This window comes from Micromys minutus, assembly GCF_963924665.1.
Source record: "Micromys minutus genome assembly, chromosome: 9".
Taxonomy (NCBI): Eukaryota; Metazoa; Chordata; class Mammalia; order Rodentia; family Muridae; genus Micromys; species Micromys minutus.
Genome location: NC_137978.1, coordinates 54,485,928 through 54,508,101, shown reverse-complemented (window position 1 = coordinate 54,508,101; position 22,174 = coordinate 54,485,928). Strand labels below are relative to the sequence as shown.

General features: G+C 53.3%; 1 protein-coding gene across 1 annotated transcript; it reads right to left on the bottom strand.

The window, feature by feature from the left end:
* Positions 1 to 10,129: 10,129 nt before the first annotated feature.
* ARHGEF19 (Rho guanine nucleotide exchange factor 19) lies at positions 10,130 to 20,493 on the bottom strand (the record flags this gene model as incomplete). The annotated part of the gene is made up of 15 exons (XM_080920867.1): positions 20,064 to 20,493; positions 19,447 to 19,731; positions 19,202 to 19,310; positions 19,060 to 19,136; positions 18,595 to 18,857; positions 17,852 to 18,012; positions 17,618 to 17,770; positions 17,322 to 17,451; positions 16,787 to 16,861; positions 16,610 to 16,699; positions 16,321 to 16,481; positions 12,473 to 12,631; positions 12,152 to 12,231; positions 10,602 to 10,706; positions 10,130 to 10,287 (listed from the first exon to the last, which is right to left on the bottom strand). The coding sequence occupies exons 1-15, from the start codon at positions 20,476 to 20,478 to the stop codon at positions 10,130 to 10,132; spliced, it is 2,421 nt and encodes an 806-aa protein (XP_080776993.1). The 5' UTR covers positions 20,479 to 20,493.
* Between the last annotated feature and the right edge of the window lie 1,681 nt (positions 20,494 to 22,174).

The window sequence follows — 22,174 nt, the reverse complement described above, 5'->3', positions numbered from 1 at the left end:
TTTATGCCACGCCACAGGATGGTTTCGGGGGAGAAAAGCCCTGAACACTCATCAGGACAAGGTTTTATAGGAAATGACCAGGACGGGGTGTTTCTAACCTGGGAAGCATCTCATTGGATGGGGGCTACTGTGACCTTTAACATAATTGGCTGGTGCTGGGGGCCAAAACATAAACTTAATGTCTGCTTTCCTCCTGACTAGTTGTTGTTAGGCAGGGGTGGGCTTATAACCTGGAGGCGCACATTTGTTGGGGGAACAACCTGGAAACTTGTGTTAGACACTAAATTTGTTGGTGTGTGTGTGTGGGGGGGTAACCTGGAGACTCAGGTCTTGTTGATAACCTGGAAACTGGTACTAGGTACCGGGCCTGTTAACTTGAGTTCACACTTAGGCCAGGTTCTCTAAGACGGAGTCTGAACCCCAAAATTTTGGTCTGTCACCACAGCTCCTCACATAAAGAACATGACCGCTAGTCACTTAACACAGAACACAGAGCTCTCCATGCTAATGAGGTACCTAGATGAGCCTGAGGGTTTAGCCAATAAGCTTCCCTTCCTGGACATCCCTTCCTGCAATTTAATCCCTGGTTCACCCTGAGGAAGTTGTATATACCCATTTTCCAACCAATACGCAGTTTGGAACCAAGGACTGTCTCTCTCATCAAGAACCACCTTTAGTGAAAACCTTTCTCATATAGAGCTGGACCAGTGATGGTGTCAGAGTCTCCCTCCATCATGTGAGACCAGAAAATAGCTTGTTCCCAGACTCGGCAGCAAGTGCCTTTACTAACGGAGCCATCTTCTAGCCCCCTTTTCTCCCCTAGAAATTTATTTTATAATTTTCATTAATTTATATGTGTGCCTGTGAGTGCAGTTACCATCAAGGGCCAGAAGATGGCGCCAGATCCACTGGAGCTGGAGTTACACACCAGTTACTTTTCTATTGTGGTGACATAAAACACCATGACCAAGGCAACTTTGAAATAGAAAGAAGGCTTTATTTGGGGGTACTTATGATACCGGAGGGTTAGCATCCATGATCACAGAATAGGGGCAGTGGGCAGGGTGGCTGGAGTCGGTGCTGAGAGTAAGCCTCAAGCACAAAGCAGAAAGAACACACTGGGGATGGGGTATGGCTTTGAAAATTCAAAGTTCGGGCTGGAGAGATGGCTCAGTGGTTAAGAGCACTGACTGCTCTTCCAGAGGTCCTGAGTTCAAATCCCAGCAACCCCATGGTGGCTCACAACCATCTGTAATGGGATTCGATGCCTCCTTCTGGTGTGTCTGAAGACAGCTACAGTGTACCCATACGTATAAAATAAATCTTAAAAAAGAAAAAAATGAAAACTCGAAGTCCAATCCCAATGACACACCTCCTCAAACAGGCCACACCTCCTAAGCCCATTCTAACAGCACCACCAACTTGAGACCAAGTAGTACAGTCTCCAAGCCTACAGGAGAGTCTCAGTCACACCACACAGGTGATTTTGAGCTATATGACATATTTGGAGTAAAACTGGTCCTTTCCTAAACACTGTAACTATGGGCTTTTCCACCTGCACCTAGGCTCCCAAAATAACTCTGAGGCTTATTGTTTTATGAATAAATGCCCAGGCCACAAGCTTGGGCCACAAGCTCATTACTTAATAACCCATTTATTCTAGTCTATGTGTGCCATATGGCTGGTTACCTCTCTTCAGTTTCCTGCATCTGTCTCCTCAGAGTTTGAGGCAAATCTCACCTGCCCGCTTCCCAGAAATCCCTCCTCTCATTCTCTCATTCCATTCTCTCTCTCTCTCTCTCTCTCTCTCTCTCTCTCTCTCTGTGCAGGATGTCCCGCCTTCTGTTTCCTGCCTCAGCTTATTGGCCATCAGCTTTTTATTGACAGGTGATGCTTCCACACAGTACTCGAGAGAGCCTCTCTACGTTTTCCCCTTTTAGTCCAATAAAAGGCTCTTTCTCTTACAATAATACCCATTGTGAAAACTGTCAGGTAAGATTACATTTATGTCCAGTCCATATGTAGCTGGCAACCTTGGAGAAAGTATTCTGTCATCTACCCTATTTTGGAAGGTTCTATACCTAAATTGATTTCTGTCATAACTTACATTGCCAACCTAAAAGCATCTTTTTAGATCTTTAAACATTTTTTCTAAGTCCTAAACAACTTAGGTACAACACCTTAAATAAGAATTGAAACGTACATGCATAGTCTGTTTTAACAGTATATAACCTTAATCTGTATCAACATACAAAATTCGTTGTTGCAAATGTAAAACCATTTGGCTTGTGGGTGTTTTTCAGTTTAATAGTAGATTTAATAATCTACCCTCTTTTGTCCTCTTATTGTCACACCTCTGAGCTGTCTGTTTCTCTGGTCTGGAAGTACATTTTGATTTCTGAGATAGGATTTGTGTAGTCTTGGCTGGCTCGGAACTCACCAGAGTTCTTCCTGTCTCTGCCTCCTAAGGGCTGGGATTACAGCCAATCACCACCAAGCCTCGCTGAATCACATGATTTGTAATCGTAATCGCCTTCCACCCTTTGTTTCAGTGGGGACAGAAATGGAACCTAGGACTTCCTGTGCATAAGCTGAACTCTGGACTTAGTAAGGGTCTTTCCCAGCGGCCTCACTTCAGGACACACCCTTCTGACTTTGGGTGGAATTTGGGGGGAAACCAGAGGATAGGGCGGAGCAACAGGTGTGGCTGTGTTACTTGGTGGACAGGGCAGTGATGTGGTTGGTTACTTGGTGGGTGGGGCAGCGGGTGTGGCTCTTGGTGGGCGGGGCAGTGGGTGTGGTTTTGGTGGGCGGGGCAGCGGGTGTGGCTCTTGGTGGGTGGGGCAGCGGGCGTGGCTCTTGGTGGGCGGGGCAGTGGGTGTGGCTCTTGGCGTGGCTCTTGGTGGGCGGGGCAGTGGGTGTGGCTCTTGGTGGGCGGGGCAGTGGGTGTGGTTTTGGTGGGCAGAACAGTGGGTGTGACTTTTGGTGGGTGTGGCTTTGGTGGTGTGGCTTTTGGTGGGCGGGGCAGCAGGTGTGGCTCTTCTTTCTTCCACCTGCTCTACTCTTTACCCCCCCCACCAAGGGACTTTCACCCCCTCTAGCATTAGGTAAGAGAGAAAAGGTAGAGAGGAAAGGAAAGAGATCCCTGAATAAAGTCAGGGGTCAGAAAGGGGTTAATGTTGTGGTTAGACTGCTTTCTTCTGGTTAGGGGTGTCAGTTCCTTGGGGCAAGTTTGGTCTTTGCTGTCTGGATTTCTAATTTCTTCTTGTTCCTTTTTGGTGGAGGACTACTGAACAAACTACAACCACCAACAATGACCAACAACCCACCAGGCCTCTCATGGCCCTAGCATTTATCTACCCTCTGAAAAGTCCCAGAATTCCAAGCGTCACATAGCCACAAACTATGATTTTGTCTGTAGCTGGCAGAATCACTCCCCAGCTAGAACATGAGGTAAATCATGGTCAGCTGCTGTGGACAGTCTGAAACAGCTCTCTCCCACACCCAGGATTAAGACAAAAACACATTCTTATAATAGTGTGTGTGTTTTAAGGAAACCAAATTTCCAGACTTCTCAGTACAAGCAGGTCCCCAGCAAAGGCAGGGATGACTACTGGAGCCTTCAAAGCCAGCTCCTGAGAGCCAAGGGCTGGAGACCAGTTGGGTAGACAATGCTGAAGCCAGACCTCTGCCCCCACCCACGGTACCCTCCCCACCTTCTGTCTTTCAGACAGCAGCCTCTGTACCTCTTTCTGCAGCAAGCAGAGGCAGGGCCCTGGGTCCTTAGCCAAGCCAATTGCCAGGTGAAGGATCCTGGGCAGAGGTAGGTGAACCCTGAGATTCTGCCTGGAGGCGGGAGGGAGACTGAGACATGGGCCCATTGGAGATTTTTTTTGTTTTGTAACATTAGTTTGCTGCCTGGATGTGTGCCGGATCAGCCCAGGCTCCCAGTATGTAGCCCGGACCCTCTGCCAGCTGAGTCCAGATGTGCCAGGCAACCCAGATGCCAGGGAGCTTCTGTCCTTTTTTTTTTTTTTTTCCTCCATTGTTTTTTTTTTTTCCTCCGAAAACAAGATCTCACTTTACAGCTTTGGTTGGCCTGAGACTCACTCTGTAGACCAGGCTGGCCTCCAACTCACAGAGCTCCGTGAGGAATCCCTTTTTTACTTCCCGTATGATAGCCACTCAGAAACTAGGCCATGAGCCATTTGCCGTCTATCCTGGGCGGAAGGTACTCTGCTTGCTTCTGGAGTTCTGCAGCTGATCCGCCTGACTGAGTCTCTTTAAGGCTGGCCTCTGCACCTCTGGTTAGCACCTCGGAGAGACACGAGGGAGGCCAGGTAAAGCCGGCAGTGAATTATGCTTCTCTCGGAGAAAGGGGAAGGGGGACTTATCTCTGCCCTTCGCTCTCAGCACTGCGACTCTCAGAGCCCATGTTCACGTGGTAGAAGCGCACTGTGAATTTACACATTCAGATCATAAATTAATTGAGATCATAAATTAAGTAAGAGATGACAACAGAAAATACCTACGAGTATACACACTAGGAGCGATTACCTGGCTTAACCATCACCATTTGTCACTGGCTTGTAAAGTCCTGGGAAGTTTAAAATTGTAACTAAGCCGACCTTGAAATCTTTTTTAAAGATGTATTTATTTATTTTATGCATGTGAGCACACTGTCTTCAAACACACCAGAAGAGGGCATCAGATCTCATTACAGATGGTTGTGAGCCACCATGTGGTTGCTGGGATTTGAACTCAGGACCTCTGGAAGAGCAGCCAGTGCTCTTAACCACTGAGCCATCTCTCCAGACCCTCTTATCTCCTGTCTTTGTACCTGGGGTCCTGTGGCGTTTATCTTCCTTATGACCTTCGGTTAATGGTTTCTGTAACCCCTTGGAATGTGCCCCGAGTTTCAGAAGTCTGCCGTTATCTCAGAAGCAACTGAACAGCGCTGTTATAAAAGGGGCTCCAGTGTCTCTGGGTCGCCAGTTCTTGGTGACCCCCGAATGCTAGCTGTCTCTGCGGAATCAAAGCTCTTCGTCTTTGCATACGGAGTCTGGGGTCTCCTTTAGCGGGTTCCAGACTCTTACACTGACTTGTTTTCTACCTCCCTATTGCTGCAGGGATGCATCAGGCACCATGGGCAGTTTCTCTCTACTCTGTGAGTTGCCAGCCTCGGCTGCCCCTCAGAACCGGAGAGGCTGCAGGGGCCTGGGCCATACTTCACTGAGGGCTCCCATTGGCCTCTCCGAGAGTCTGGAGTCCTAAGGGGCTGGAGAGAGGAAAGCCCTGTGCTCTGCTTCGAGGTTCTCACAGGAAAACCCCCATCCTCTGTCTCATCAGCTGTTGCACATCTCAGGGTAAACCCTGGGCGATCTTCTTGCCACACCCATTTACAGCTGACTTAAAGGAGCTGATGTCCTGTCTCATTAGGCTCTGAGTGTAGCCTAAGAGAGGGGTCCAGCCTGGGTGAGAAACGGGTTCCCAAACTTCCAGGCATTCGGTTGCCACTGGAAACCACACAAAAGAGCCAGGAAGAGAGAACTGAGGGTCCGTGGGCCCTTGATGAGGAGCACGGGGGGGGGGGGGCTGCCCCTCCCCCCACAAACTCCTGGACATCCAGATTCTGCTGGGTGGAGTTGGGGCTGTGGACTGAGGAGGTTAAACTCAGGGCCAGGGAAGTGGGGAACCCCAGATTAGCAGTGGGGGGAGTCTGGGAGTGCCCGGGGTCCTTCTACGGAGGGTTAGACAGCCGTGGCATGACTAAGTAGTGAAGGCCTTCTCCACGTTCCCCACTCCAGTTCTCGATGAAAGATAGAGTCCTCGGTTCTAAACTGTTTATGGATTATTGATTGTGGAAAATGGGTGCATACCACTTTCTCAGGGAGAGCCAGAGATTAAATGCCTTTGGCACGGACACTTACCGGCTAAACCCTCAGGGCTCATCTAGGTACCTCATTAGCATGGAGAGCTCTGTTCTGATCTATGTGACCACGGATAGGTTAGGTCAACATTTCTTACGTGGGACGTGGCACATGTTCCAGGCCAGGAATCTGGTAGGAAGCAGGGACCTGCCTACCTTCTCAGGTGGGTTCCTGGGTACCGGGGACTCTGAGCATGCTCAACATTACCAAGTTTCCTGGCACGGTCCACTGTCCCACAGTCCACATTGTTTCCTGATGGTGAAACTGGATGTATACAACTTTCTCAGGGTGAACCAGAGGTTGAATACCCTTTGCAGGAAGGAATGTCTGGGAAGGGAAGCTTATTGGCTAAGCCTCGGGGCTGGCCCATCTAGATACCTCATTGGCGCGGAGTACTTTATGTTGTGTTCTACATGACCTAATGTGGGGTGCCATGGTCACGTGCTCCAGGATAGGAACCAGGTCGGGAGCAGATGAAACACACACTGGTTTCAGGTATGAGGATTTACCAGGGTTTCCGAATCCGCTCACCCTTCCCAGTTTTTCTCTGGTGACATACTTCTACTTGCCCACACCTCCCCATAAATAAAATTAAAATATAATACAAGTATGTAATGTACAGATGAATTCTGTCTGAGAGCTGTGGTACCTCCTCAACAAAGAACACTGCTTCCTAAACCCGCTGTCAGAATTTTGAAAGGAGCCCAGCTCTTTAAGAGAGTTTACGTGGGTGGGGCTGGAGCTTGGAGCACACTGCAGTGTAAGGGAGCACCCTGCAGTGAAAGCCCTGAGGGGATGCCTTGCACTGGGACAGGACAGATCCAAGAGAGGTCCTGGTCAGAACATGGCCCCGCACCAAAAAACCAAACAAAACTAAAACCAACCAAACAAACATCCCCCAAAACAAACAAACCCAAACAAAACAAAACTAAACCAAACCATGAATTTCTTCTGCCCCACCCTAGCCTCCTGACTGTTGGGGTCCCATGCCCCGCACCCTAGCCTCCTGACTGCTGGGGTTCCAGACACCATCCTGTTCACTTACGCAGTACAGCCCAGGGCCACTTCAACAATGGGGATCACTCCGCAAAGCTAGTTCCTCCCCGGCCCCTAATGCCCTATGTTGGGACAGGAGGGTCTTACTATGTAGCAGGCTGGGCTGCCCAGCTGCCATCCCCGTGGCTTAGCACCTCCCCCTTCCCAAGGGAGCGCTGGGCTAATCGCTGTGCGCTGCCACCCCCAGATCGCCAGGATAATGTGAAGGAAAGTAAACCTATGATATTGGATCTCAACCCAGTGGAGAGGAGGGAGTCCACACTGACAGACGTGACAGGCTGACGGAATGAATGAGGTGAAATCAAGGGCCGGCATGGGGGAACAAACACAGATCCATGAGTATCTCCGGGTCCCGGCTTGTGTGGGGCCCTGGGTTCCATCCCCGTTCCAAGGAAGAAAGGAAAAGAGAAGAATAAAATGAAAGAAAAGGAAGAAAAAGAAGGAAGAGTCAAAGTCTCTAGCAATTCCCCCAAAATGTTTTTTCAACATGGTCTTTTATCCTAGCCCTGGGGAGGGGGAGGCCTGGGTCAAGGCCAGCATGGGCTTTGTTGAGATCCTCTCTAAAGCCTCCCCCGCCCCCTTTAATGGATTTTAATGTCTCGATCATCGGGGCTTGGCTACCAGCACTTGGGAAAGAAGAGGTTTGCCTAGAGTTTGAGGCTAGCCTGGGCTACAATGTGAGACCTGCTCAAAAAACGGAGGGGGAAGGCAAAGGAGGAAAGAAAAATCAACCCCAGCGGTGACCCATATGGCCGTCACGTGCCTCCTGACGTCATGAGCCGAGGACTCTGTTTACCTCTGTGGTGTTCTTGCCGAAAGCCGCAGTAACTCTGGCTTCGTCATGAGACAAACATCAGATACACCCAAATTGCAGGATCGCGAACAAAATACCGACCAGAAAGCCTCAAAATTGCCCAGGTCAGGAAAAACCAGGAAAAACGGAGGAGCTGAGTCAGACAGACAGACAGGGACGTGAGGGGATGGACAGGAGAGGGCACGTGTGGGCAGCGTGAAACCCCGGCGAGGTGCGGCTCACTGTCACGTGAGCACAGTGGACGGGGAAACCACCTGGGCTTCAGGGTGGGTCCAAAGAACAAAAACCTAAACCCAAAACCGATTGGGGGTGGGGCTGGGGCGTGTCTGCTGAGGATGCAGCTCGGTTTGGAAGGGTTTGCCTCTTGGAGTCAAATGGAATCCAAAGCTTTATTCTATCCGCAGCACCACCGTTCAGTGGTGGCCTAGGTCTGTCATCCTAGTACTGGGAGGTGGAAGGAGGAGGTTTAAGAGTTCAAGGTCATCCTGGACTGTGTAGGGAGTTTGAGGCTATCTTGGGCTGGAGACGTTGCCTTGAAATAAAAAAAAAATCAATAAAAACCAACCTGAGCAAAGAACATTAGGAAGGAAGAGGAACCCTATTCAGGGTCATCCTTGGGTACATTGTGAGTTTGAGCCAGCCTGGACTACGTGGGCCTGTCTAAAAAGGGCAACAAAACCAGAGAAACTACTCCGTGGGCTGGGAGGTAGAGGGTATCCTTCAAACACAGAATAAGTCTGAGGAGAAAGACACCGCCCCACATTGTCCTAAAGCCTTAGCATGCCTTCCTGGCCACCCGTGGCTGGGGCCACTAATCTCTGCTTCTCCCCATTCTCCTCTTTTTCTCGAAGTCCTGGCTGTCCTGGAACTCACAGAGATCCACCTGCCTCTGACTGTCTAGTGTTGAGATTAAGGGTGTGTGCCTGAGCCCCTTCTCTAAGCCCGGAAGAAGACCTCAGTGGAACTGTTTACAGCTTATCCACCTTGTGGGTCAGCAAGGGTGTCCCCAGTGGCCCATGGAACTTCAGGGTCAACCCTGCCCAGCCTGGCTCCGGGGGACTGCTCACATGGCTGTTGTCACCATTTGGATCTGAGTGTCCCCACAACACCAAGGTACTAGAGAGTCACAGCCCAACGTGGGGAATGGCAAATCCACATGGGAGGGGACACAGAGACCCCACCTCTCCTCTGTCTGTCAGACATGTCCACCATAAATTACTGGACTTCCATACTCGGAGCACCAGGGCCAGGTGACTCTGGACTGAAACCTCTGGAGACTCAATTTTTTTCTTCTTAAATTATTTCAGGCATTTTGTTGCGGTGACAGTGGGCTACCACACTTAGTAGGGCCTATCAGAACACACTAATCTTGGATCAGTGCACAGGAAACCATGGGCCCAAGCTGGTCCAATCACAGAGAATTTGAGGACTTCACCTGGGAATTCTGACACAGTTTTTGCTGTCCTTGATCTCAAAGACCCACCAGCCTCTGCCTCCTGAGTGCTGGGATCTAAGGTGTGTGCCATCACCGACGCCCAGCTAATGTTACATATTTTAAAGTGTCTGTTGGGGGCCAGAGAGGTGGCTTGGAGGCTGAGTGCTTTGGCTGGGACCTGGTTTTGGCTCCCAGCCCTCCCATGGTGCCTCACAGCCACCTGTAACTCCAGTTTCAAGGGAACCTGTCGCCCCCTTCTGGCCTCCCCTGGTATTACATGCACAGGGTGCACATAACCAGATGCTGGCACACACCCATTCCCACAAAATACATTTTAAAATGTTCTTAAACAAATAAGCAGAACGAAACAACAGGACACAGAAGAGGTCTGTTTGTAGATGGTTTTTCCAGGGCTGTGATGGGGGGGATGGTTGGGGGCCGGAAGTAGGGGGGGCCCAAATGAAGCCATAGGCTCATATTTGGAATCTGTCCGCAATTGTGGCTCGCCCGCAACGATCAAGTACACAGAGGCAACCAGTGATTCTCTCCTGAGACTCTGATGGGGCCCAGCCCAGGAGGTTGGTTAGAGAGCCTGGCCTCTGAGCTGTGCTTTCAAGCCCCCCATCCCCCTCCCCCATTGGTGGTGCTTTCTTGGCACAAGCCACAAGAGGTGACTACAAAAACCTCTCGGAGTCGCTTTAATAGTCAAGCCTGCTTGGATCTGACACTTGCTACTCGGAGGGGAAAGTAGCAGGTTGAGGCAGGGATACCTGGAGACCGGTGACAGCAGGGACAGCCAGCGTCCTCCTGATGGGGCAGCCTGTGTATATTTACAGAACTGTTACCGCCCGGTGCCTGCAGAGGCGGCCCTCAGACACACCACCAGTCAGAGCATCAGACAGACGGGTCCCCCAGCTTGCTGCTGGCGTTGGAGACCCTCTTGTACTCTCGGAGGTTACGCAGTCGAGCGCTGAGGCTGCTGATCTCCTCCACGTGGGCCTGAGGCACCCACCCCTTCTCACCATCGGCCAGGCGCACACCCTCCAACCAGCCTAGGAACACACAGCAATGAAAGGCTGCTGGGCAGGCCTTGGACCTGACATCTTGGTCCCCTGCCAGCCTGGGGCCAGGTGACATTATCATGATGTCAGCTCCTGGGAAGGGCCACACCTCTATGAGAAGGATATTTCCCACTCTTCCCCGCTCCCCCATTACTCTCCATTCTCAAGCGGGAAGTCCTTCCTCTGGTCTAACCAGATTCCCAAATGCTGTGGTTGATCACTTTTATAACCTTCCCCTGGGACAAGCTGGTCATGTAGCTACATCCTGCCTCTCAAAAGGGCTGATGGGAAGGCCTGGTTCTTACCATCGCTGGTCCTGGTCTTCACTGCCAGGATGTCTGTCTTCTCCAAGGTGAGTTCATCGGGCTGTAGGGCCTTGTAAGTCCTCACACACTGGACCTGGGGACGGTCTGTGAGCCAAGAGAGGGTCCAGGAGTCCCCAGATCAGAGGTGGGAGGCAGTAGGGAAGAGACAGTCAGGAAGGGGGCCAGAGTTCCTCCTCTGCCCATCCCAAGCAATGAGTTTCCTTAACCTGAGGCTCTGACCAAGGGTACGGACCACCTCAGCTCACTGTAACATCTTGTACTGACCTCTAGACTCCCCCACAAACCACAAATACCCACCACATGCTCCAACCGTTCTTTGGGTGCTTGAAGTTCCAAAGACCCCTCAAGATCCACAGTGTCTCACGTGACACCGCCCGCTCTGGGTCACCTCACCTCCTAACCCACTTCTGTCAGACTCATGACATTCCACCCACACAGGGCTGCTGTGGGCCCCAAGTAACTGATGCCTTCTGCCGGGAGGGCCTCTCTCCACCCTCGGGGCCATTTCCCGGTGGCTTCTGTTGACTGACTGCCTGTCTGGAGTAGGAGACTGGTCCACAGCCTCAGTGAGACTCAGAGCCCAGACTCCGTCCCATCCCACCCTCAGATCTTTACGACAGATAGACGAGCAGGAACGTGCAAACAAGTTTGAGCTGGGTGTGGTGGCTCGTACTTGTAATCCCAGTACATAGGGAAACTGAGGCAGGAGGTTTGCTGTTTATTCAAGGCCAGCCTGGGCTACACAGCAAGTCTCTGTTTCAAAAAGGGAAGAAGGGAGGGAGGGAGACTGAGCAAACCTGGTCTAACTCCCAGTTCTAACAGGAACTGGCTGTGTAATCTCAGGCAAGTTAGCTAACTTTTCTCAGCCTTAGTCTCCGGAGATGGGAAAAGATAAAGCCAATGAAGCTGGCTAACTGGAGAAAACTTCAGTCAGGTCCTGGGCCTGAGCACATCATTCACTTACTGGGAATGTGTCTGTTTTTCCCCTCAGACCTCTGCCTTCCCCCCTCAGACCCCTGCCTTCCCCCCTCAGACCCCTGCCTTCCCCCCTCAGACCCCTGCCTTCCCCCCTCAGACCCCTGCCTTCCCCCCTCAGACCCCTGCCTTCCCCCCTCAGACCCCTGCCTTCCCCCCTCAGACCCCTGCCTTCCCCCCTCAGACCCCTGCCTTCCCCCCTCAGACAGCTGCTTCTGCTCAAACACCTTCCAGGGCTACCTACTGCCCACCGCCTGCCAAGATCCTTTCCACTGAGATGTGGCCTCATATCACACCCAAGGGAGCTGCCTCCATCCCAGCTGAGCCTCCAACCCTGTTACCACCATCATTCTAGCACCCCCACACCCCAATACACCAGACCTATCTGCTTTACAACCGACGCAGACAACAACGGCGGGCTTCAGACCTGACTATCTAGCACTTGGCCTCTCTGAATCTCTCAAAGTCTGCAAGATGGCTTGCCTGTGCCTATGGGGTTGACCTGTGCACCCTGCCCAGCCTTCAGAGACACCCCAGAGATTTCTGGGTCCTACCTTCCCCATCACAAGTGATCTCCCTGTCCTCCTGGGGGCTGGATGGCCGCAAGGCTGAAATCCACCGTTGCTTCTCGCTTCTACGGAGGGGGAGGGATGGCTATAAAGGGAAAGTCACAGGGGCCCATAGCAGGGTAGGGGACCAGAGCTGGGAGAGCTAGGGTTAGCTCCAGACATCCCCCAGCTACAAGCAAGGCACCAGGTCTTTGCCCCAACCCAGCTGCTTCTGCATTCAACTTTAGCCACTGCGACCTCGAGCCCCCTCTCATCCAGCCTATGCCTGTGTGGGAAGAGCAGGGCCCTGGCTCGGGGTTTGCTTACTCGGTGCGTGCTCGCAGCAGCAGCTGGTGCCTGGCACGCTGCCCGTGCAGGAGCCTGAGCAGGAACACGTGGCCCGGGATGCCCTGGAGCTTCAGGCTGAGGTCTCGAACCTGTAGCTCAGCTATGTTGGCATGGACAAAAACGGCAAACTTGCCGAGCCTGAAGAACAGACACAACAGGGCAGAAAGGGTCAACAGAGCCTGGGTGCTACCCTCAGAGCCACCTCAGGTCTCCATGGACCGATGGAGGGAGAAGGAAGGCTTGTTTGCTCTTCCAGGCTTGGCTTCACTGGGTGCCATTTCCCCAACTGGCAGGAAGGGTCTCATCAGGGTATCCAGGAGGCTAAGGCAGGAGGATTGCTGTGAGTTCAATGGAACATAGCAGAAACCACACTCCCACCCCAAGGACACTCTTGAAGTCTTTCTGCACTCTTCCCTGGCTCCAACTGGACTCCCAAGGGGCTTGTATCAAGTCAGAGCCAGGTGCTGCTGGGTCTGCGGTGGGAGAGGCAGGGAGGTGAGGCCAGGCTTGTTAATCTCGCCCAGAAAGGGGACCCGCCTCCTCTCCTGTAAGGTTACACTGTGAAGGAGGCCTGCCATCTTGTCTGCCTCGCCCCCCCCCCGCCCCCGCCACGTTAGAGCTGTGACTCTCAACCTTCCTAATGCTGTGACCCTTATTACAGCTCCTCAGGTGGTGGCGACCCCCAACCGTCACATTATTTCGCCGCCACGTCATAATCGTAATCTTGCTACTGTTATGAATTACAGTGAAAAGATCCGGGTTGCTCCCGACGGTCTTAGGTGACCCCCTATGAAAGGGTGGTTCCGTGCCAGAGGGGTGGTGACCCACAGGTTGAGAACCAAAGGAAGCAGGTCCCACTTCTCTTTGCATTTCTGCTCTGGCAACTGCGTGTGTTAAAGCACCTGCCCCCTCTTGGCTAGCTATGCTTCTGGCCTCTTCCACCACCCTACCCTGCAAACTGGCCAGGAGCAGAGTGCCATTTCTTTCTATCTATCCATCCACCCACCCACCCACCCATCCATCCATCCACCCACCCACCCATCCATCCATCCATCCATCCATCCATCCATCCATCCATCCACCCACCCACCCACCCATCCATCCATCCATCCATCCATCTATCAGATCTCACTATGTAGCCCTTATTGCCTGAACTTGCTATGTAGACCAGGCTGGTCTCTGTCTATCTCTGTCTCCAGAGTGCCAGGATTAACGGTGTGTGCCCCCATCCTGACACGCTGTCTTTTCTCCTACAGTCCATGGCCTGGCTTCAGCAGTTCCCAGGCACACCTTGCTCTGCCATAACTTTTCTGTCTTTCCCGAATCACTTCTCTATAAAACTCCTACTCACTCTTCAAAACCCATCTCCAGGGCTAGAGAGGTGGCTCAGAGGTTAAGAGCACTTGTTGCTATTCTAGAGGACCTGGATTCAGAATCAGGTGGCAACTCCAAATGGTCTGGAACTCTAGTTCTAGGGGATCTGGCGCCCTCTTTTGGACTCTTTGGGCATTGCATGCACATGGGAGTGCACAGACACACATGTAGCAAAACACCTAAATCTTAATTAAAGAAAAAAAAAAAAAAAAAAAAAAAAGCCAGGCAGTGGTGGTGCAAGCCTTCAAGCCCAGCACTCGAAGGGCAGAGGTAGGTGGATCTCTGAGTTCAAGGTCAACCTGGTCTAAAAAGTTGAGTTCCAGGACAGCCAGGGCTACACGGAAAAAGCCTGTCTTGAAAATAAAACAATAAACAAAATAAACAAACAGCAGCTCCTGTCTCTTCCTCTGGCAACTTGATTCATTTTCAGCCCATGCTATGGGTTACCTTAGCCTGGCTTCCCATTAAAACCACCGCCCATGACTCGGTGGCTGCTTCTACACCTCTTGGGGCTCTTCCTCCACCCCAGAGGCACAGTAGGGCAACTGGAAGCCCCCGTCTGAGCTCTTTGCTGCCGTTCTAACAGTGTTCAGCGCTGGTTTTGACACCCGTTACCACAGAGACGTCTTTGGGCCCACACCTGTCCCACAGCCCACACTACCTATGGTCAGGGATTGTTTACTCCCCTCCCCAGTCCCATCTCAGGACAACCCACACTGGTGTCCAAGTGGCCAAACTGAGCCCCTGAAGGGGAAGTGACCAGAGCAGAGGACACTACTAGACATGAAATTTCTGTGCTGCCTACCTGGGGTTCTTTGGGTCAGGGTCCCAGCCTTACCCTGACGGCCCCTTCCTGTTGTTCAACTACAGCCTCTGAACTGAGATTTTGGGACTTATTTTTCTGAATATAAAAAGTGCCATGCCATTTTCATAAAAAACAAAAAACAGAAAACAAAACAAAAAAAAAAAAACCCCACCACCTATAATTTCAGCTCCATGGCAGCCGTCCACCGCTAGCCTCTGAGAACCCCTGCACACACGCATCCACGCGCAGACGTGTAATTAAAACAACCGAAACCAACCAAACGGTGGCTCACGCTTGCAATCCAGACTCTCAGGAGGCAGAGTGGTTAAGTCTGAGACAAACCTAGACTACGCAGGGACTTTCAGGTCAGTGTGGACTCCAGACTGAGACCCTGCCTTATAAACAACAAACAAAACTAATGACCCAGGCGGGGCTTGATGACAGGCACCTTTCATCTTAGTGCTTGGGAGGCAGAGACAGGCCGATCTCTGCGAGTCTTAGGTTAACCTGCTCCACACAGTGAGCTGCAGGCTAGGCAAGACTTACGTAATGAGACCCTGTGTCAAAACTAAATGTCCCACAACAAAGAAGAACAAAAAGCCTGCGACCGTTGATGCGGTTATCAAGATGCATGCCCGCGGGCCTAGGGTTCTCATCCATCTTCACATCTTCAGCACCCAGCACAGCCTGGCGCGGCCCGGCAATGTAAGGACATGTCACTGCCTGAACCATCAGGACGGAACTTCTCTTTTAGCTTAAGATTCCTTGGCTGGCAAGGTGGCTCAGTGGGTAAAGGCACGTGCTACTGACTTTGGTGACCTGGGTTCGATTCCTCATGGGAAAAGAGAAACGACTCCTACTGGTTGCCCTTTGACCTCCACATGTGCATCATGATGTCACACATACACACACAAAATAAAACCTCCAGAAGAGTTGGAGAGATGGCTCAGCGGTTAAGAGCACTGGCTGCTCTTCCAGAGGTCCTGAGTTCAAATCCCAGCAACCACATGGTGGCTCACAACCATCTGTAATGGGATCTGATGCCCTCTTCTGGTGTGTCTGAAGAGAGCTACATATAAATAAGTCTTTGAGGGAAAAAACCCCCAATAAAACAAACAAACAAACCACACCAGAGCTGAGCAGTGGTGGTGCCCGCCTTTAATCCCGGCACTCCAGAGACAGAGGCAGGCAGGTCTCTGAGTCTAAAGCCAGTCTGGTCCACAGAGTAAGTTTCAGGACAGCCGGGACTATATAGAAAAGCCCTGTTTCGAAATATCTGCCCCACAAAAACAAAACCAAAAACAACAAAAAGAAAACCTTAAATTTCCAAGAGTATCTTCCCTTTCACTCCCCTCTCCAGTCTTACGGTCTCCCAAACTCTTCCCCTGCATCGAGGTTACCAGTAAACTCACAGTTGTGGGGAGCCAGAGTGTGACAGGACAGTGGGTATTGGTCTGGGGTCTGTCCATCTCCTGACCCCTTTACTCACCCTGACTTTGAGACTGGCAAGGAAACCTGCTTGCCGTGGGGGGGGGGGCATCTTCTGAACAGAAAGGCCCATGCCACAGCCCAGCTGAGGCTCTGAGGTACTTGGAGGCAAAAGATGGAGTCCCCTATCTCCCTGTCCTCTCCCCCAGCCCCGACTCACTCCTTCCTCCGGGACAGTAGCAGGCAGTCGTTGAACAGGTGAAGGTACACGGCCTTGCTGGACAGCTTCAGTTTGGCTGGCGGTGCGGCGGGCAGCGGGGCCAGTTCTACGAGCTCCCCGTGCCGCACTAGCCAGCGGGCCTGTGAGATCAGCGGGAAGATCTGGAGAAAGGGGTGGACAGCAGGGAGGGCAGATGAAGCAGGGGCGCTGGGTGAGTCCAGAGCAGAGAGACCAGGAGCAGTGACTACCTACCCCCCACCTGCAGGGGCAGGAGGTTGCCTTCTCTTACCTTGCCCTCAAAGTGGATCTTCTTGTTCAAGTGAATGAGTTCTTCCGTCCGCTTCATGGACTGCACGCTGGCGTTACATTCCTGCACCAGCTGGGAGGGGGATGGGGGCATTACCTGAGTCCCCCGCCAGGGGAAACGGAGGCCCTGGAAGCCCACAGCGCTAACCACTGAGCTCACCTCCTTTAGTGCGCTGAAGGCCTTGGTGGCCATGTCCTCGTCTTGGGAGCCCGGTGCCGTCCGCTTCAAAATGTTCTGGTGGGAGAGAAAGAGACGTTTTCTTGAGAGGGAGTAGGAGGGTTGCCTGGGAAGAGGACTAGTGGGAAAGGACATGAGGAAGGTTTGAGCATGATCTGTGTACTATGAAAATGTTACAATGAGACCTATTATGCATAATTAATATATGCTAATGAGGGACTGGAGATGGCTCAGCGGTTAAGAGCACTGGCTGCTCTTCCAGAGGTCCTGAGTTCAATTCCCAGCAACCACATGGTGGCTCACAACCATCTGTAATGGGATCTGACGCCCTCTTCTGGTGTGTCTAAGACAGTGACAGTGTACTTATATATAATAAATAAATAAATCTTTAAAAATATATATGTTAATAAAAAGGAAGAAAAAAACCGATATAACAACGAAAGCACATGCTCAAAAGGTGACAGACCATAGGTTGCACACCAGCCTCTCCCTCCCTGCCCTTTCTGAAGTGAGCTACCTCCACCAGCATCTTGAGGCGGGTGACCCTCTGGAACGGTAGGATGAGGAAGGAGGTGAGAGGCAGCCGCTGGCACACAGGAGACTCCTCTAGGCGAGCCAGGATGCCGGGGAACTTGGGGTTCTCTAGGCTGGACAGTGGGGCAGGGTGCACTGTCACTGGTGGGTCTGTCTCTCTTATCCCAGACGTAGAACTTCTTCCCAGAAGCTCTCCCCTCACAGGCTGATCTTTCCTCACCCAGTCCTCTGCTCCTACGCCTTCCCAACCCCCCACCACCACCGCAGAGCCCCTCCTACAGCAGGCGCTGGTAGGTGCGCTCCTGATAGGCCTGGTTGGTGACATAGGGCAGGTAGACCCGGCGGAATGCGGGGCAATGGCGCAGAACCACATCGCACACGCTAAAGCGCAGCACATCGGCCTCTAGACGCTGCTCCAGGTCGTGAAGAAACCTGCCAGGAGAGCCGAGGTCAAGGACAGAACCACTTCAGACCTCTGTCCCCACTCAGGCAGGCCATAGTCACCTCCCTCACCTCTCACTGGTGCTCTTGACCTCGGGCAGCTTGGAAAATAGCCACTGCTTGTCCTGAGTCCCCAGACACTCGCTCAGCTCCACGGAACCTAAGAAGTGACCCACAGCCACCGACAGGCTGTGGATGTAGGAGGCCTCCGAGGTAATCAGCTCAAATTTGGCCTGATGGAGGGAGGGTGGAGGCCAGGCGATCAGAGCAGAGTCAGGTCGCCCAGGACCAGGGTCTCCCACGAAGAGGCCGCCTCTGTAGACACCACTTCCTTGCCCTTCTCAGCCCTTTGGATAATCTGGCGCCAGGTGGGGCTTAGGCACACCCTAAGCTGCCAGTTGACAGGTCTTTCCCTAAGGGCCTGCTTCGATTGTGGCACTACACACACTACACCCAGTACTTGCCTTTAGCCCCGCCCCCAACCAGCGAGGGTGTAGCCCATAGCCCCGCCCCCAACCAGCGAGGGTGTAGCCTGTAGCCCTGCCCCTGAGTTGCCCGCCTCATCCTGGAGCCCGCCCTCTCCCTTGGCTTCCCCCTAAGGCTTACGGGACCCTTACTTTCCCAGGTTTCCCACCCATTCTCCGCGCTGACAGTGCCTCTCTCCTAATCTTCCCTAATCACCTGCGTTTGGCCCCGCCCTGTCCTAGGCTCCGCCCTTCGAGCCCTCCTGGCTTCAAAACTAGCCTGGGGAAGTCTCACTTTCCCTGGGCATCTTACGCACCCCTCAATCTCCCTCCTCTAGCCCCGCCCCTCACCTCTTGCAGTTTGCAGTCGCGCAGGCTCAGCGTGGCCAGGACGCCGCTGCCGCGCACGTCGGGGATGTCCTGCCACAGCGAGAAGGTGGAGCCACGCGTCGAGCGCTGCGCGCGGAAAGAGCTGCTCGGGGAGAGGTTGGCGCGCGGTGGCCCGGGCCCCTCCTCCGCGCCCTCCGCCCCGTCCCCGGGGCCCTCCTCCTCGCGCTGCTGCCGCCTCAACTCGCGCGCGCTGGCCACGTCGCTGTACTCCTGGTAGAGGACAGCTGGGCGGGGCGGGGAGCGGGAGCTCATTTACCATTGCCCGAAACACTAATTGGGCACCAAGTGCACGCCAGCCCACCTGCTAGTCCCTGGTAGTGCAGTTCTCTCCCTCGCACACTGTCTCTACCTCCCAACTCCGCCAAAGCGAGATCCCCAGTTTACAACGTCCCCGGCCCCGTCTCCCCAGAGCATCTCTGCACTTACAATTAAGGAGGAAGCGGGACTGGCGCCGCTCAGTGGCGCCGCTGGGATCCTGAGTCGTCTTGTCGAGCGTGTCCAGCCTAGGAAAGAGCGTCAGGATCTCTGCGTCTCTCCCCACCCTGAGCCCTATGAAAGAGATGGGTACCTGGGCTCCACCAGACCACCGTGGACCTCATTTAGATCGACGGGTGCTGGCAGCGACATACTGTCCATCCTCATCTCGGCTCTTCGGGATTCCCTCACGGGCAGTTTCCCTACAGAAAGCAAGAGCTGGGGTTGGGCAATCCAGAGACGTTAACCTGAAGACGTTAACACGGGTGGGTAGGCTATGTATGCTCTGCCCACTTAGTTCAGGTTGCCCTCAGCGCCCGGAGGATAGATAGCTGGTACCTTCCCGGATGACTCCAGCACCCGAGCCGGAGGTCAGAGCCCTGGTGGCTGTGCTGCGCCCCAAGCGCAAAGAAGAATGCAGCCTAGTCATCAGCTCTGAAGCTGAGAACCGCCTTCGCTCCTGTGCCTCAAGGCCCCCTCTGGTGTTTCCAGAAAGCTCCTGTGGTCGGGGCTCTTGCGCACTCAGAGCCTGCTCTTGCTCAGTCTGGCCAGCCTCCAGAAGGCCCGTGGGGGTCTCGGTACTGCCTGTGGCCTCTTCATTATGATACACCTGCATCTTGCGCCCTGGGGGTGGGGTGGGGGATAAAATAACACCTGTCACCCACTGTAGTCTGTCCCATCTTCCTCCTTGTTGTGGCAGCATGACCCTGAGCGTCAAAATGAGGTCCCCAGCGCAATGAGATAGTAGAGGACCCGACTATAGAGGGCAAGGGGACAGGGAAATAAATCGGGGCTGCCAGACTAATGATGTGATATTGGCAAGTCACTCGGGCTCCATCTCTCCTTTGTCCTCAAAAGTTGTCCTGTCTTTTGGAGGCACTCTGGAGTTTAAAGGGTTCAAAAAGAGCTACCCAGTCCCTCCCCTAGCTGCCCCCAAAGGGCCTACCCCCACTCACAGGTCGACTTCTCTGAGCCGCCATGGCTGGCCCTTCGTTGGAGCTGCATCTGCTGAGAACTCCAGGGTCCCACCAGAGTTGGGGGCTGGGCCCCAGGACAGTGAGGCCAGCTGCCAGCCCTGCTGGGCCTCATTCCGCCACTGCTGGAGATATGGGTATCTGGGCCTCCTGGGGATGTTGGCCATGACAGTCCTTGGAGAGGGGCAGGGGTCGCCAGGGACCAGCGGCTACCAGGAGCTTGGAGCTCCTCTGGAGCAATGGGGAAAAGGTCCAGGCACACTGCGCTTGGAGGCTGCAGGCTGGGCAGCTCCACAAAGGACAGACTTTCCTGCTGGCACACAGCTACCGGGCGTCGGGTAGTGCCAGGCGGTCCGGCCAGGTGAGGCTGAAGGCTCGCAGGTGGCCCGCAGTCCATTCCTCCTTTACTCTGCCACCTTTCTGGGCCTGCAGAGGAGACAGCAGACCCTCTGCAATACACAGACACACTCACATGTCTCTTTAGGAAACACCAATATTCACCGGCGCTTATTAAATGAGGAAGCACCACATAGCATCTCAATAAGTAAATGAGGTGAGTCGGCCAAACAGCAGAGCCGGCCGGGATTCTTGTAGAGGTATCTCCTCTTCCAAACCTGCGTGTTTAGCCCTCCCGTGCATTCTTGAACACATTGACACGTGACCAGACATACAGCTAACATACACTGTCACACAAATTCATGTTCCACACACTTTTCTTCTGGCTTAACTAGTTTCATAGATAACTTGAAACATGTCAGACTCCGATACACAGTCGCATCCTTTCGTTTGGTTTTGTTTTGTTACACAGGCTTAGATGTTTTCTCCGGGATACACACACACATACACGCACACACAAGCACGCAAGTTCCAGGCATGTATGCACATACCAGGATGCGGATACACACGGCCCCAGTGTCTTGTTCTGAGGTTATCCGCCCCCTTCCGCACCCAGACTTGAGGCCTTCATGCTGAGTGATTCCTTCAGCCTTGCCAAGCTGGCTGGGAGGTCACAGACTGGCAGGCAGGCCACCACCCAGATTAGTCCCTCCCAGGAAAGAGCAGAGAGATGCCCAATCCCCAGTTTGGGATGACTGAGGGGTTTATCCCTTTCCCAGCTCCCAGACACTAGATCAAGCCAGGCAGAATGGGCCGTTTCCGGGCAGGACGCCATCCCCGGGCAGTTTGCCAGCACCCCAGGGCAGGATGATGGGCCCAGAGGTCCAAGACCCTCAAGCTTCTGCCCTGGGTCCTCTGTGGCCTCTCTCTTACCCCTCACCTCTTCAGCTGCTGCTGCTGCTGCCTGCCCGCTCCGGCAGGGGAAGCCCTGTCTCTGCCCAGCTGGCTGGGGGAGATCCCACCCAGACAAAGAGTTTGATTCATCAAACCCTGTGGTGAGGCGAGGAGAGGGGAGGGAACAGGCAGCGGGCTGAGCCTGGGCGGGGGCCTACACTTGCCTGGCTGTGCTGTGGGCAGTCTGGGCAGCGAGGACCCCTGCAGAGGCCTCTCAAGCCAAAGGGGCAGTGCCCAGTCTGGCCAAAAGAAGAGGGAGACCCAGAGAAATGGCGGCCTGAGAGACAGCAGCTCAGGAACCGGACTCTGGAGACTGAAGAAGAGAAACCACAGAGGGTGAGACACTGAAGCCAGGGGAACAGGCTGAGGCTGAGACACCTCGGATCTCAGACAGATGGGAAGTCCAGAAAACAAACAAGCAAACACACAAAAACAGGGAGACCAATGGGGTGTGTGTGGCGGGGATGGGGGTGGGGGTAAGTGAAGAAATAATAGCTCAGTGGGTTGCCAGTCTGGTGGGAGAGCAGAAAAACAAAAGCTGTTAGAATCTGAGTTGGCATGAAGCAAACCACAGGCACTAACATAGAAGGGGGCTGGGCCCAGCCCAATCTCAGTATGCCAGGAAGACTTCCTGGAGGAGGCCCCAGTGCACTGTTGCAAGACTCGAACCCTCAAGGACCCAGTACAGAAAAGATGGAGCACTAACCCCAGGCCAGAACCAGAGACAGCATCAGGGCGCATCAGGTAGAGGATAGATGGGACTCCTCACTGCACCCCAGCTTCTTCTCCCAGCTTGGGGGCGT